This window comes from Microcaecilia unicolor, chromosome 5, assembly GCF_901765095.1.
Source record: "Microcaecilia unicolor chromosome 5, aMicUni1.1, whole genome shotgun sequence".
Lineage (NCBI taxonomy): Eukaryota > Metazoa > Chordata > Amphibia > Gymnophiona > Siphonopidae > Microcaecilia > Microcaecilia unicolor.
In genome coordinates this window covers 326,013,562-326,028,198 of record NC_044035.1, presented here as the reverse complement: position 1 = coordinate 326,028,198, position 14,637 = coordinate 326,013,562, and the positions used below count along the sequence as shown (strand labels likewise).

At 42.5% G+C, this 14,637-nt stretch overlaps 1 protein-coding gene across 3 annotated transcripts in view; it reads right to left on the bottom strand.

Moving 5' to 3' along the window:
• The window catches only part of CDH16 (cadherin 16), a 167,316-nt gene that overhangs the window by 130,577 nt on the left and 22,102 nt on the right, over positions 1 to 14,637 (bottom strand). For all 3 annotated transcript variants that reach the window (XM_030204463.1, XM_030204464.1, XM_030204465.1), the window contains exons 4-5: positions 12,815 to 12,955; positions 7,694 to 7,832 (exon numbers count right to left, since the gene is read on the bottom strand). In XM_030204463.1, the coding sequence (XP_030060323.1) occupies positions 7,694 to 7,832; positions 12,815 to 12,955 (280 nt within the window). The remainder of the gene's footprint in view (positions 1 to 7,693; positions 7,833 to 12,814; positions 12,956 to 14,637) is intronic.

Genomic DNA, 14,637 nt, shown 5'->3' with positions numbered 1-14,637 from the left:
CCAAGGACACATTTGTGGGCATAGGATGAAGCATCATCAAGGACACAACATAGTAAATGATGGCAAATAAAGACCTGAACGATCCATCCAGTCTGACCAACAGTCACACTCATTATCAATTCATGATTAAACCAACAATGAATGTGATATAAAATCCTTCATCATGGTCTTTCTTTGGCATTTCTGGGACATAGACCGTAGAAACCATCCCAGCACTGACCTTACGTTCCAATTATTGTTGTTGTCATTGAAGCCCACTCCAGCCTATCTGAATCCATCGAGTCGTTTGTGGGACATAGACCGTAAAAATCTGCCTGGTACTGACCTCATGTTCCAGCTACTGGAGTTTCTGTCAAAGCCCTCTCTAGCCCATCCTAAACCATATTGCCGTATTTGGGACATAGACTGTACAAGTTAGTCCTTGGCTGAGACAGTTCAAATTTTCTTGAGAGTGTGAGCACGTGACTTTCAAGATATTCTGCTATTGGTTAAATCTGGCTTATATCAGATGAAATCGTGGTCATCTGCTTTCAAATTAAAATTAAATAAAGACAAAACCAAATTCTGGGTTCTCACTAATCCTTTTGATCAGACCCCTTTAGAGAGTTTTACTATTGACCAGGTATCTTACCCTTTGGAGTAAACATTGGGACTGCTGGAGATGGTGGCAGATTGGCACTTGCCTTTTGAGCCCCAGTTCTCCTCTGTTGTGGCCAAGTCCTTTAAAACCCTTTGGCAGTTAAGGAGGTTACGACCCTTCTTCTCTGCTGCAATGTTCAGACTCCTGGTCCAGACGCATGTTTTATTTCAGTTTGACTATTGCAATGCGATTTATGCTGAAGAAACTTCAAGCTGCCCAAAACACTGCAGCTAGGCTTGTCTGTAAAGCTTCTCATTATGATAGGGCATCACCATTGTTATCTAGTTGCATTGGCTCCCAATTAAAGCTAGAGTCACTTTCAATCTTTGTGTTTTTATCTACCAGATATTGTTTGGTATGTCCCCTGACTATATGCAACCTCTTGTTGACCTTCCACCAAGTAATGCTGTTTTAGGGGTTAGGAATTATTTACAGTTACATTATTCGAGCAGTAAGAAAATTGCATATAAGTCAGTTTTTGAAGAGGGATTTGCTTATCACGGTGCTAAATGTTGGAACTCTTTACCTAAATCTATCCATGGTCAACATGATTACATAATACTTAATGATCAAAGGCTCTTACTACAGTCCAATCGTATGAAAACAATGTCAACAAGTGATGGACCAATTGTTCACTGTGCAAATAAGTGAATAAACACATGGAAGAAAAAATGGAGGAAAAAATCTCATAAATCACTGGGTCAGCGATCCACTGTTCGCTTAAAGGAGCCTGATTCAATGACCCTTCTGTGATCAGTGTAATTATTGACAACCCCCCCACCCCCGTCCAAGTGTTATATAGCATGCAAAAAGTGATGTTTGACTTTTTATCTAAATGATCTTGAGTGACTAGCAAAAGCTCATAAGTTAAGCAGGGTAGCACTTATCTTTCAGCTCACTGGTTGACATTGTTTTCATACAATGTGATTACATGACATTTTGAAAAATGCTAAAGACTTTCCTCTTTAGCAGATTTCAGGAAGTGGTCCCTGATCTTCCTGTTTAGGCAGATCTGATCGATTTTACCTTTTTTTTTTTTTTGTTACATTTGTACCCCGCGCTTTCCCACTCATGGCAGGCTCAAAGCGGCTTACATGGGGCAATGGAGGGTTAAGTGACTTGCCCAGAGTCACAAGGAGCTGCCTGTGCTTTCCGTCTCCCTGTCTGATCTAGGCATTGTAGAGTTTTTTATTCTCTGTAATATTGTATGATGTTGATGTAGTTGTATTCACTTTGTTTTGTGTACTTTAACCTTGATTAACTGTATTGTTAGCCACATTGAACTCAGGTTGCTGGGATAATGTGAGGTATAAATGTCATAAATAAATAAATAAACAAATAAATAAATAAATAGTAAAAACAGAAATTTAACTGAGAAATTTTGACTTGCTGCATGGTAATGGAAGCACAATAAATATCTACCTCTATTGACCAGTTCTATAAAGCATGACACATAATGGATATGGATACATTAGGGTCTGCTCTTATTAAACCATCATGATTGGTTCAGATTACCCAGCCATTTTGTCCTCATTATAGACCAAGCAGAGAATGTCAGGGTTTGAAATGAGATATTTACTTTGAGTACGTCACTTCAGTAGTATGGAAACTTACCTTGCTGCCTACTTTAATTGAATGTAAAATAGTTATATAGTTATGATTTACTAAATGAACGGGCCCTTCAAATACGATGGCAGAGAATGCTCTTCCTGCTATGCATTCTCTATATCACCATCCTCAATTCCTCTCTGCCAATCAGTGGCTGTCATAGACTGCTTTGCTATCTCTTAAACACTGTCATGCAGTATGTCTCCCATATAGTCACTCCGGGACAAAACAACTCTCTGTCACAGAGGCACAGAGACAGCAGCTCTTCTCCATTCCAAACACGGTTGTTGTATCTCACACTCTGTCCCGTCCTGTCCCCCCCCCCCCCCCCCCCCCCCGTATGCATTTAGTATGCACAGTTGCTTTATGCTATTGGGATGCAGTAGGGCAATGTCAGCATTCAAGTGTTCAGTCTTCTCTGCATGAAATGTGCTTATGGCCTGGGTCATTAAAAGGCTCTATTCTAATGAATCTTGCCTGAATGTTAACTCAGTGTCTGGTGGCAACGTCTATGGCAGAGGTTCCTAAACCTGGTCCTGGAGGCACTCCATCCAGTCAGGTTTTTAGGATATCCACAATGGATATTCATGAGAGAGATTTGCATGCACTGACTCCACTGCATGCAGATCTCTCTCATGAATATTCATTGTGGATATCCTGAAAACCTGACTGGATGGGGTGTCTTCAGGATCAGGTTTGGGAACACCTGGTCTATGGCGTTTCTAAGCTGCAAGGGTACCACTCACCGAGGTAGCTATATAGAGTAATATTTGGGAGTAATTACCATAGGGAAGGGACATACTGGACTATTGGCCACTTTTTGACTCGTAACCACTTGTAACCACTCGCCTCCACCTACCCTCCTCTCCTCCTTCCTGTACACATTAATTGATTTGATTTGCTTACTTAATTTTTTGTCTATTAGATTGTAAGCTCTTTGAGCAGGGACTGTCTTTCTTCTATGTTTGTGCAGCGCTGCGTACGCCTTGAAGCACTATAGAAATGCTAAACAGTAGTAGTAGTAGTAGTCTTGGATAGATTGGGTGACCTATATGTGAGTCATCACAAGGACATTGAAATTAAAGTGGAAAGCAGGGATGCAACATGTATATGGGGGCAACCTATAGATGAGAATATATGGTATATATAGATGGCTGTCCACACTGGGAGTAGCTGTGGGAGGAAACAGTGATGTCACTGAGATTATGAAGGAAGGAGTTTGGGAGGGAAAATTTGTCTTTGCCTCCTTCCTGCCAAGCTGCCTCGTGTTCAGTTCAAATTATTGTGTTTTGTTTCTGAGTTGTTATATGGTGATTGTCCATTCTACCTTTGGCTCCTGAGAAAGGTAAGATTTGGCTTATTAAAATGATTAATTCACATAATCAAGTCTGAACTCTCAACAGCTGCTTCTACTAGGCTTTTATCGATGCATAAGAAACTTTTCAGTACTGCATTTCTGATTTTATAAAATTCCCTACCTGCAGAGGCGAACAAGATTATTTTAAGTTTTATAAATCATTGAAAACATAGTATTCACTAAATACTTAGACTAAATATATGTTATGATGATTAATTGCGTTATTCTTGCTTTAAACATCCCAGTCCTGGCACTTGTACAATTTTGTGGGCCAAAACATATAAGCCGGCATTTTACAAAAGGTCAGGACAAAACGTATAAGCCACTAAAACGTCTAGGGCTGGTGGAATCGTGTCGGGGGCAGTAAGAGGGCATGTCTTGGGCAGTGTGATGCTTTCTGCATCTGTCCTTGATTCTGGATAGCACATTAACGTACAGACAATGCAAGATTTACATTGGGACTTAGACCATCTTCAAATTACAAAGAAGTGTCACTGCAGCATGTCCTTGTGACTGTTTGTGTTTGGTGCTGACTCCAAGAGAACTGAGAGTCTGTGAGCCAGACTGCCATTTCTGTCCACCCAGGTCTGTCATCTGAAACCCATTTGTCTCCACACCTGCTACCTGCCCTCCCCACCACCAGCTAACGGCTTGCTGCATTGCCTGCTCCCGCAGTTGCCCACCTTTCCAATATCATGCCAACTACCTCTTGCCCCTCACCTGTTCCCTTCCCCTCCCCCTCCCTCTCTGGGGTGCAGCAGGACCCTTCTGTGATCCTGTCTGGTTCTCAGCATGTTCATCATTCTGCCCTCAGCCCCTTGTACTGTCTCAGGTACTTGAACACAGTCCTCCGTCACCACAGCAAATACCAAGCCATGCCTTGCGTGTGATGTAGGTGCTGAGCCTTTGCCCTGCCACAACAAAAAGATATTTGTGGTGTCTCAGTACTTCCCCCGCACAAATGTCCACCTCCTCTAAAACGAGGCTTCCTTTGCAGGACAAGAACTGCAGTTTTGGAGCCAGTACAAACCTTCTCATCCAGAGATTGTCAAATGGCAAGCATCATGTTTAAATATGCCCTACAAAAGCATCTAGGTGAGAGAGCTGTAAGCATTGATATTTGGTACATCCAAGTTTCTGAAGCTGCCGGCAGCTCTAAATGTTTAGGGCTGCAAAATGCCTATGCCTGACATTTTACAAAGCTAGTTGCTTCTCTGGCTCAGTATCTGTCTCCACCCCAAGGAGTATAACCATTAAAATGTGAGATAGAGTTGTTTATACAAGATTTGGGTGGTACAACATTCTTTTTATTTAAATTGTTTTTTTGTAAATTGATGTCCTTTGTATTGCATTTGCTAATGGTGTATGAACCATGTTCCATTTCTATGCAGTGCCAATTAAATAAAGGTAAAAAAACAAAGCTGAGTGCTAAATGTTTTGCACCCTGCAAGAAGCATAAAATGTTTTGCATTGCCCTGGGGTGTAAAACATCTAGCACTACTCTGGGGTGCAAACACTTTGTACTTCAGAGCAGTGCTAAATTTTATGCATCTCAGAGCAGTGCAAAATACTTTGCACCCCAAGGCAGTGCTAAACATTTTGCACCTCAGAGCAGTGTAAAACATTTTGCACCACAGGGCAGTGCTAAACATTTTGAACCTCAAAGCAGTGCAAAATATTTTGCAGTGCTAAATGTTTTGCACCCAGATCAGTGCTAAACGTTTTGCAGTGCTAAATGTTTTGCATGTACTATATGCATTGTACCACCACCACTGGTGGTACTAGTGTGAACACCATGTATTTGTCCTATGCTGGCAGGGAACGATAGTGTGGGCTCGTATGGGCCCCTTTCAGCTTCATAGGCACCCTTGTAAATACATCTCTATTCATATGTTTCACACTGCAGCATTTTGAGACATTGCTGGGCATGTGATAGACTTTTCAACGTCTTGGTCTAGGGGCGGAGATATATCAATTTTACAATACGCTTATATGCTCAGCCTTGCATTTGTAAAATATATCACATACTTTAGATGTTTTGGCAAAAATGTCTATATTTAGACTTCCACAATTTTTCTAAAATGGTGCTGTTTACTTTTGCTTTTTTTTTGTTCTTACTGATAAGAGTGAGCATAGGGCAGTTGTATTTTGTCAACATTTTCTTCCATAAAGAATAGTTGAGGGGTTGTTTGTGCCATTCTAATGGCCTTGTTTACAAAGGCACGCTAGCATTTTTAGTGCATGCTAAAAATTAGCACGTGCTAACCGTGTAGATGCCCATAATATTCCTATGGATGTCTACACAGTTAGCGCATGCTAATTTTTAGTACAAGCTAAAAACACTAGCGTGCCTTTGTAAACAGGGCCCTAAGACAGGTAGAATCTGAAGAATACAGAATGTCAGGCCTTGAAGGACTGACCCAGAAGTACCTATCAGTTCTGGGTAAATGAAGCAGTTGCTGTCTTTTGCTTCCTTTCCATATTAGAACTTTAGAGGGCATTGCTGGAAGTCCATGACCAGTGGAGTCCACTGGGGAAAGGGACATCAAAGTATCTTAGAGACTAGAAGGTAAATTATGGGATCTAAGAGCAGTGAAGAATACTGGGAGACTGCCTAGTCAGAGTCTTCTGGGGACTCAAAGAAGCTGGTGAAAATTCTGCTGCGCTGTTCTGCCGGGGAGAATGGAACGGAGAAGAAGAGCAGCCTGATAATTCTGTACAAAATAAGTCCAAAGACAGGGAAAGAGGAGTATCTTAATGTCTACAATTTTTTGTCTCTTTGATTTTGTCTCAGTGAAGCTAACAGATTACTTATTCTGATTTAATCACCCAGTAAAAGTTTTATTTTGATGTGGTAATCCAAATCTAGACTGGACCATGATTCTTTTAGGTGAGAGGAAGAGAAGTGAGGGAAGAGCGAGACACTGGTTATTACCTAAAGCACCCACAGAAGTGGGACCTTGAAATAGATATTCCCTCTGCCCACAGCATCCATAGAAGGTACGGAGGTAAGTTTATATAGAAGGCACCAACATTTAGGCATCAAGGACACATATACATGACTAGAATACTGCCACATATGTGTGCATATGTTCAAGTATGCATGCATATGCAAATATTCTGGTTATGCATTACTCCATAAAATGGTGCCTAGATACGATGGTGATATTTTGAAGGTCAGCATACATGGGGGACAGAGATGGGTGGGCGCATGGTTCTGCATTTAAATTATAGAATGCCATAATTTTCATGCATTTCCAGAATTCCAGGCACAAGCATTTACACCAGCTCTACGGCTGAAATCAGTGGGTGTGCCTATTTATATATGCATATTGCATTTGTTGCAGTAGTCAAACATATACATTGCGAGTGACCGTACTCACCCGCAAATGCGCAGTAGAGACTTTCCCTCTCTGTCCCGCCCCCGCATCAATACGTGATGACGGGGGCGGGACAGAGAGGGAAACTGCACGAAGGGGAGGGAGGGAACCGCCGAGGTCGCTACCGCTCCCCCCCCAACTGGAGTCACCGCCACCGCCCCCCCTCCACCCGGCCCGGGCCCTCTCTTCACAATTCAACTTACAGCACCAAAAACGCAGCAGGCAGATTCAGCTGAGCTGCCGTCGGCCTTCCTTCCCTCCTCTGTCCCGCCCTCGCTGACATTACGTCACACGAGGGCGGGACACAGGCAGAGAAGGAGGGCCAACGGCAGCTCAGCTGATCTGCCTGCTGCAGTTTCGGCACTGTAAGTTGAATCGCAAGAGAGGGCCCGGGCCGGCGACTCCGGGGGGAGGGGGGAACGGTAGCGGTGACCTCGGGGGGGAGGGGCGGCGGCAACCTGGCGAGGAGGGTAGCTGGAAATCTCGCCCGTTTTAACGGGCATAACGGCTAGTATTCTATAAAGGAAAGGAGGTGCCTACTTTCTTTTATAGAATAGGCTCCAGATAAGCATTTTTTATAGGTTTGCCCTCCATGTGTCCTGGACAGTAGTCATTTGGAACATGTTGTACAGAGTGACCAACACAGAAATGCTAGGTAATTATGTACAGAGATTTCTTTGTCCTTAATGATTGCAAGAATGCGTTTACCTTGTTTCATCCCTCTGCTGACTCTTCCAGAAAACATGTCCTTGGCCATTACCGGCTTATTATCATTCACATCTTTTACTATTATTTGGATGAAGATAGGGCCAAAAAGTATCTCTCCAGCTTCATTTTTTGCAGTCACCTGGTTTACAACAGATCGTGTTATGACAATTTTTGGCATGTACATTTATCCATAGAACAAAAAGATATTAATTGTAGAGTTTACTCCTCTCTTGTAACTATGGTATAGATACCTATATTTATTTTAGTCCTGATTCACTTTTCAAGTGCTGTACAAATATCAGCAAATTATTATTATTGTTATTATTTAATCTATGATCCAATTCAGCTTATCTGTAATATGTTATAATATCTCAGTTAAATTTTCCACTACGTTCCTGAAGGAGTTAAAAAGAATTGCATATCCTTTGTTTCTGTGGAGAATTTTTCCATATTAGTCACTTGCTGGAACTCATCTGCCACAGAAATACTGTTACGAGCGAGCTGATCTTGAGATGGGGAAAGACTGTCATGTACCCGAGAGTGATCCTTTTCTGTCATTACGCTTAAATTGTGGCAGTTTCTCCCTGGAGAGATTTGCCTCCTGAGGGATTATGGCTCCTTGGGAAAGGTACTACGAGCTATATTTACTAAATTGAGGTAAAATACTATGACACTGGTTCAAAACAAACACACAAACGTGTTATTTGCTAATCTGTGGTACCCAAGTTCTACAGGTTATTATGTTATTGTGCAAAGTTTTTGCAACTTTCCTGTGGTCAGGGACATTGCATACTCCAGGCTGTCCACACTAACCCATGGTGGTGGGCCTCTAACCCTGGCTACCATCTTGTAAAAGATCTGGCTAGCTTAAAAGAGAAAAAAAGAAGTCCTTCTACCATGATGCTGTTCCACAAGTTCTCCCTAATTCTGTGAGCTTGCATGCGCAATTTTATGCTTAGCACGCAAAGCTGTATACGCAAGTTATAGAAATAATGTCAGTTACATGTATAACTTAATGTAATAAATAGCTGCTAATTAGTGTTAAATACCCATCAATGGCTGTAATTGGTGTTAATTGACACTAATCAGCAGTTACACATGGAACTGCCATGAGTCGATATTCTATGAATTGTGCATGCAAATTCTATCACTTGTAACAGCAAAATGGCACTGATCCGGGAGGGGCATGGGTGGGTCACGGCCGTGTCTAGCATTTACACGCACAGGTTATAGAACACTAGCAGTTATGCACCTAACTGCTTACAGTTAGATGTGACATTAATATCAGCCTTTGAGCTAGCATAAATGCTCGCATCTAAGTTAGGCCTAAAACTGTGGTCTTAAACTAGTATTCTATAATTACAATTGTGTTATTGCCATTATAGAATTTGCACTTATGGCACTAATTAGATTTAATTGGAACTTACCTGCGTAAATTTAGATGCAGGAGCCATGACTAAATTTTACATGCAAGTGAAAAAAAAGTGGTGTGGAAATGGAAGGGTCAAGGGCGGAACGGGGGCGTTCCTAGCATTTATATGCGTTGTTATAGAATAACAGGGATTGAGCCTAATTTAGGAGCATACATTTGCACCACATTCCAGTTGATGCAAATGGCCATGCCTAAAGTTAGGCTTGAGTCCTGGATGTAAGCACAATTCTATAAACAGCGTCTAACTTTAAGCGTGGCTTATAGAATAGCCCTTTTTTCAGCTCCGATTTTTTTAGGCACCATATATAGAATCTTGCCCTGAGTGTGCATCATCCAGGTGCCTAATTTTAAGCAACCTGTAGAGAATTACCCCCTTTATGGTAGTATGAACTGAATTCATATTTTATTCAGTTTTTTGATAGGTTAATGCAGGGGCGTAGCCAGATTTCGGCAGGAAGGGGGGCCCAGAACCTGAGGTGAGGGGGCACATTTTAGCCCCCCCCTGGCGCCGCAGACCCCCCCGCCATTGCCAACCGCCGCCGCCACCGCCGCCACCACCAACAACAACTTTGACCCCCCCCCTGCCGAAGACCCTCTTGACCCCCTCCCGTTGCCAACTCTCCCTCGCCACCGCCGTCGCCTACCTTTGCTGGTGGGGGACCCCAACCCCCACCAGCCAAGGTCCTCTTCTTCCGGCGCAAGGCTTCAATCTGTTTCTGAGTCTGACGTCCTGCACGTTGTATGTGCAGGACGTCGGACTCACAGAAACAGAACGAAGCCTGCTGGCTGATCTGCAAGGCTTCGTTCTGTTTCTGTGAGTCTGACGTCCTGCACGTACAACCTGCAGGACGTCAGACTCAGAAACAGAACGAAGCCTTGCGCCGCAAGAAGAGGACCTCGGCTGGTGGGGGTTGGGATCCCCCACCAGCAAAGGTAGGCGGGTTGGCGGCGGGAGGGGGGGTCGAGAGGGTCGTCGGTAGGGGGGGTCCGGGGTCAAATCTATGGGGGCCCAGGCCCCAGTGGCCCCACGTAGCTACGCCACTGGGTTAATGTACAGTAATTTTGCTGTAGAGTGACTCTTATTATTTGTATATCTTTCACAGATCTCGGTAACAGATCATTCTTTCTTACGCTCATATTCGTTCCATTGAGTATTATAGACTTTCAGGTGTTCATTCATGTCTTGTTCCATAACTGCACTGATTATTGTAATGCACTCTGTAATGATGTCAAGTGGCTTCAAATCGTTCAAAATACTCATAGTAACATAGTAAATGACGGCAGATAAAGATCTGTACGGTCCATCCAGTCTGCCCAACAAGATAAACTCATTTTACATGGCATGTGATATGTATACCAGAGTTTGACTTGGCCTTGCCTTTCTCAGGGCACAGACCGTAGAAGTCTGCCCAGTACTGTTCTTGTACTAAGTTCTGAAGCTAACATCGAAGCCCATTAAAATTTACACTCCAGCCCATCCCTATCTAGTCAGTCACGATCAGGGCATAGACCGTAGAAGTCTGCCCAGCTCCCGTTTTGTTTCCCAATTACCGGAATCACCACCCAATCTCCGCTAAGATTCCATGGAACCATTCCTTCTAAACAGGATTCCTTTGTGTTTATCCCACGCATGTTCGAATTCCATTACCGTTTTCATTTCCACCACCTCCCGCGAGAGGGAATTCCACATATCCACCACCCTCTCCATGAAAAAATACTCATAAATTTGATTGTACAACTCTACTAGTCGATCCGCAATTTCATTCTATATGAAATTTGAAATGATAATTTTTATACACAGAACAAAACCCATTATAGTGGCACCTCTGTTTATTTGTTCAGATGACCTATCCCATACTCACTTGATCTAATCTAAATTGCTATTTCTAACCCACTTCATCCCTACATAGGTTCAAAGTGGCTAACAATGCAAATCAATACAGATACAGATCAAACATACATGCGTGAAACTAATATGATAACAATTCCTAAACATATCAAATAAAAAAGTTTTCAGATCCTTTCAGAATGAATCATAAGAAAACTGACATTTAAAACCTAGTGGTAAATCATTTCAGCCTCTGGTGCCCAGTAATGAGGCTTGGAATGCACTGAGGAACACAGCAGGGCACCAGAGCAAGGCTAAGATACAGTGACATTAGACTGAGGCTTGGACAGTCCCTGGAATGAGGCTTGGAGAACCGGGAAACAGGCAGCAGAGTCATCAGTACAAGAGGAACGTAGTGGGGAGAAGCCGTAGAGCCTGACCACTGGAAGGAAAAGTGAGTTTGGAAGCGGGGGCATGGCCATGACATTCAATGCGGCAACAATTTAAGGGGTGGGGTTGTGCCCAGCATGTCCGTTGCAGATCTCGCATTAAAATGTCCATAAGCATGGTACCCATTGTTCCCTCTAAACAGAGTGGGAGTCATCCAACTATATTACTGCCAGTGAGGGGTGGTGCTTCAATATTATGTTTTCAGTCACTAGGTTGAGGCAGTTTCCCTGGAGCCCTGAAGAGCTTGCCTGTCCCTCACTTTTTAAAATGTGATAATTAAATAGCACCACCCGCTGGCAGGACTGTAGGTGGAGGACTCCTGCTCAGTGTAGAGGAAACAGGGCTGGTGGTACCATGGTTGCACTTAGTGTGGATGCAGTGGCGTACCAAGGGGGGGGGCAGTGGGGGCAGTTCGCCCCAGGTGCATGCCGCTGGGGGGTGCCGCGGCGCGCGCCTGTCGCCTGCGAGTTTGAATCGCTACACTAAATTCTCTCGTTCGCTGCAGCTCCCTCCCTCTGCCCCGGAACAGGTTACTTCCTGTTCCGGGGCAGAGGGAGGGAGCTGCAGCGAACGAGAGAATTTAGCGTAGCAATTCGAACTCGCAGGCGACAGGCATGCGCAGCAGCACCCCCCCGAGCGGCATGCACCCGGGGGGGGTCATTTCGCCGGGGGAGGGCCCCGCTGCACTCGGGGGGGGGTGCATTGGCAATCCGCCCCGGGTGTCGTTGACGCTAGGAATGCCACTGTGTGGATGCACAATTTTTGGTTTGCGTGTGGTATGTGTCACGCGCTAACTGCAGTATAATCTCCACATCCAAACTCTGCCCATTCCCTGCCTATTTAAAACATGAATTAGCATTTGCTAACCATTCAAATAATGTAAAACCAGTTATCGTGCTTGTGCAGTAGCAGTTAACATACCCTAATTTACATGTTAACTATATAATGAACTTTAATAAAAGGGCTCCTGAGTCTTTCAGGGATCCTTTTACTAAAGCTTAGCATGTGCCAAGGGACATTAGCATGCACTAAAGTGCCATGTGGCCCACAGGTAATATTTATTTTATTTATTTGTTACATTTGTATCCCACATTTTCCCACCTATTTGTAGGCTTAATGTGGCTTACATATTACTGGAGGGCGTTTGCAGACTCCGATGAAGAGGATGCACAGCATTTAGTGTGCACTAATTCTGTTAGCACATGACCCCTTAATAAACTGAACTTTTTTTTCCCATTTGTTTTTGTCCTTGAAATTTTATTGAAGATTATTATATAAATGTAATACAGTAACATCCTTAAGTTAGCAAATATCAATAACATAAAACAGATGTATCTATAAGCACCAAGAAGGGAGCAATTCATAAATGCAACATCTGAAAGAAAGAAATAGGCAGTCATTCGGAATGTACCTGAAGTCTGTAGACAGCCTGTTGCTCGCGGTCAAATGGCATGGTAGCATATAGAATGTTGGACCCTGCATCAATTCCAAATATCCCTTCATCATTCCCAGTCAACTCAAGATTGTACTGGCCTTCAGTAGCAACATTTATCTGAAAGTAAATTTACCCTCAGGTTAATTGAGCAGTAATTTAGCATAATGCAAACAAGAAAGGCAGGAAAACAAACATATTCAAAGACATACACACTAGCATTTAAAAATATGGCACACAATCTCTTCTTCTGCAGGTGCACTTAAGCAGAAGGTTACTTGGTTACCAGCAAGCTGTAAATCAACTAGAGAATATGGCATTTCTCTAATTCTTTCTCAATGCAATAGCCATATTATGTAGCAGATATGCCAAGGTAATTCTCCCATGTTAAAATCTATTCTTAATTAGACTACTACTCTTCAAAATATTCATATATAACAATTCTTTATTATTACTCACAATCCATCTCTTATTCTAAAACACTCAATAACATTCATACAAATTACCCAATACCCCAAAACAGATCAAGAAGGAAAATCTCATGACAAATTCACTTATCTTAAAGTCCACACTGTGAAATATACATCATGATGAAACATGCTTATCTCCACTGTCCATTCCGTGTGTCTTGTAAAGTCATGAGCAAACAACTTTTCCTTTACCAGTTCAAACTCAGTCCTGTGATGAAATTCAAATTCATTCCAATGATGAACTAAGGCGCACTCGTTGTCAACGCCTTTTCTTTATTAACGGGTAAACAAACCCGAATTCTTCTTACAGACAAAATTCCAGTCTCTTTCCACCTCGGGTTTTGGTTAACCCTCACTTTGTTTTACAAACACAAATCCAGAGTAGGTAATACAGATTTGACTGCTTAAATTGTGGACAACCCTTGGAGTAATTACATGTTAAAATCTATGGGAAGAATGCAAGGTGCATCCTGCAATGAACCGCTTAGTGTCGGCCTTGTTTACACTTGAGTTTCTATTTTTTAGGAGTACTTTTCAAAGGCATTGCAAAGAGTAAGACAAGGCAAAGTAGAGGGAAGCAGAGATGTGGAACAAAACAGTATAGTAGGCCACAGATGGAACAATGAAGCCAAACCGTTGAAGGAAGCTGACTTTAATACGGAACCCGACACGGCCCGTGTTTCGGCACATGCCTGCATCAAGGGTCAGATGTGGGTATACCACAAGGCGATCCTATGTGGGTCTTCTCATTCAATGCAACAATTGGAACGAGGAGAAAAAATCAACTCGCATACAAATAGCTGATTCAATGGTTTGGCTTCATTGTTCCATCTGTGGCCTATTGGAAAGAGTAAAGCAGTATTCTATGTGCAGAAAAAGCCTTTTATAAAATTGCCAAGAGTATATGTGCCTAAATTTATGCACATACAGACTGTATACAAATACGTTTACCTGAACTAAGCAGAGGTGTTCCTGGGGGTGAGATGGGGCATGTTTGAACTTATGTCCATTCTTTATAAATTACTAACAATACTGTACTATAAATCTACTCAAGGGGAAGACAGTTAATACAAATAATTACATCTCCCACTATTTAACTTTTCTATTTTTGTTGGATCATCAGAGTGCGTTGGGCAATTCACATATCTTATTTTGCCTCTATGCTATCAAATTCTTCGTAGATCCAGTTTTGTATTTTCTTTTCTCCTCAGATATAATAATTTATATATATATTCAATAAAATATCTTCTTCAATATTGATGATGTGTCAAACAAGTCACATCTTAATCAAAGTATTAGGCAGCCTTTACAAACTACACTCAAACTTATGTG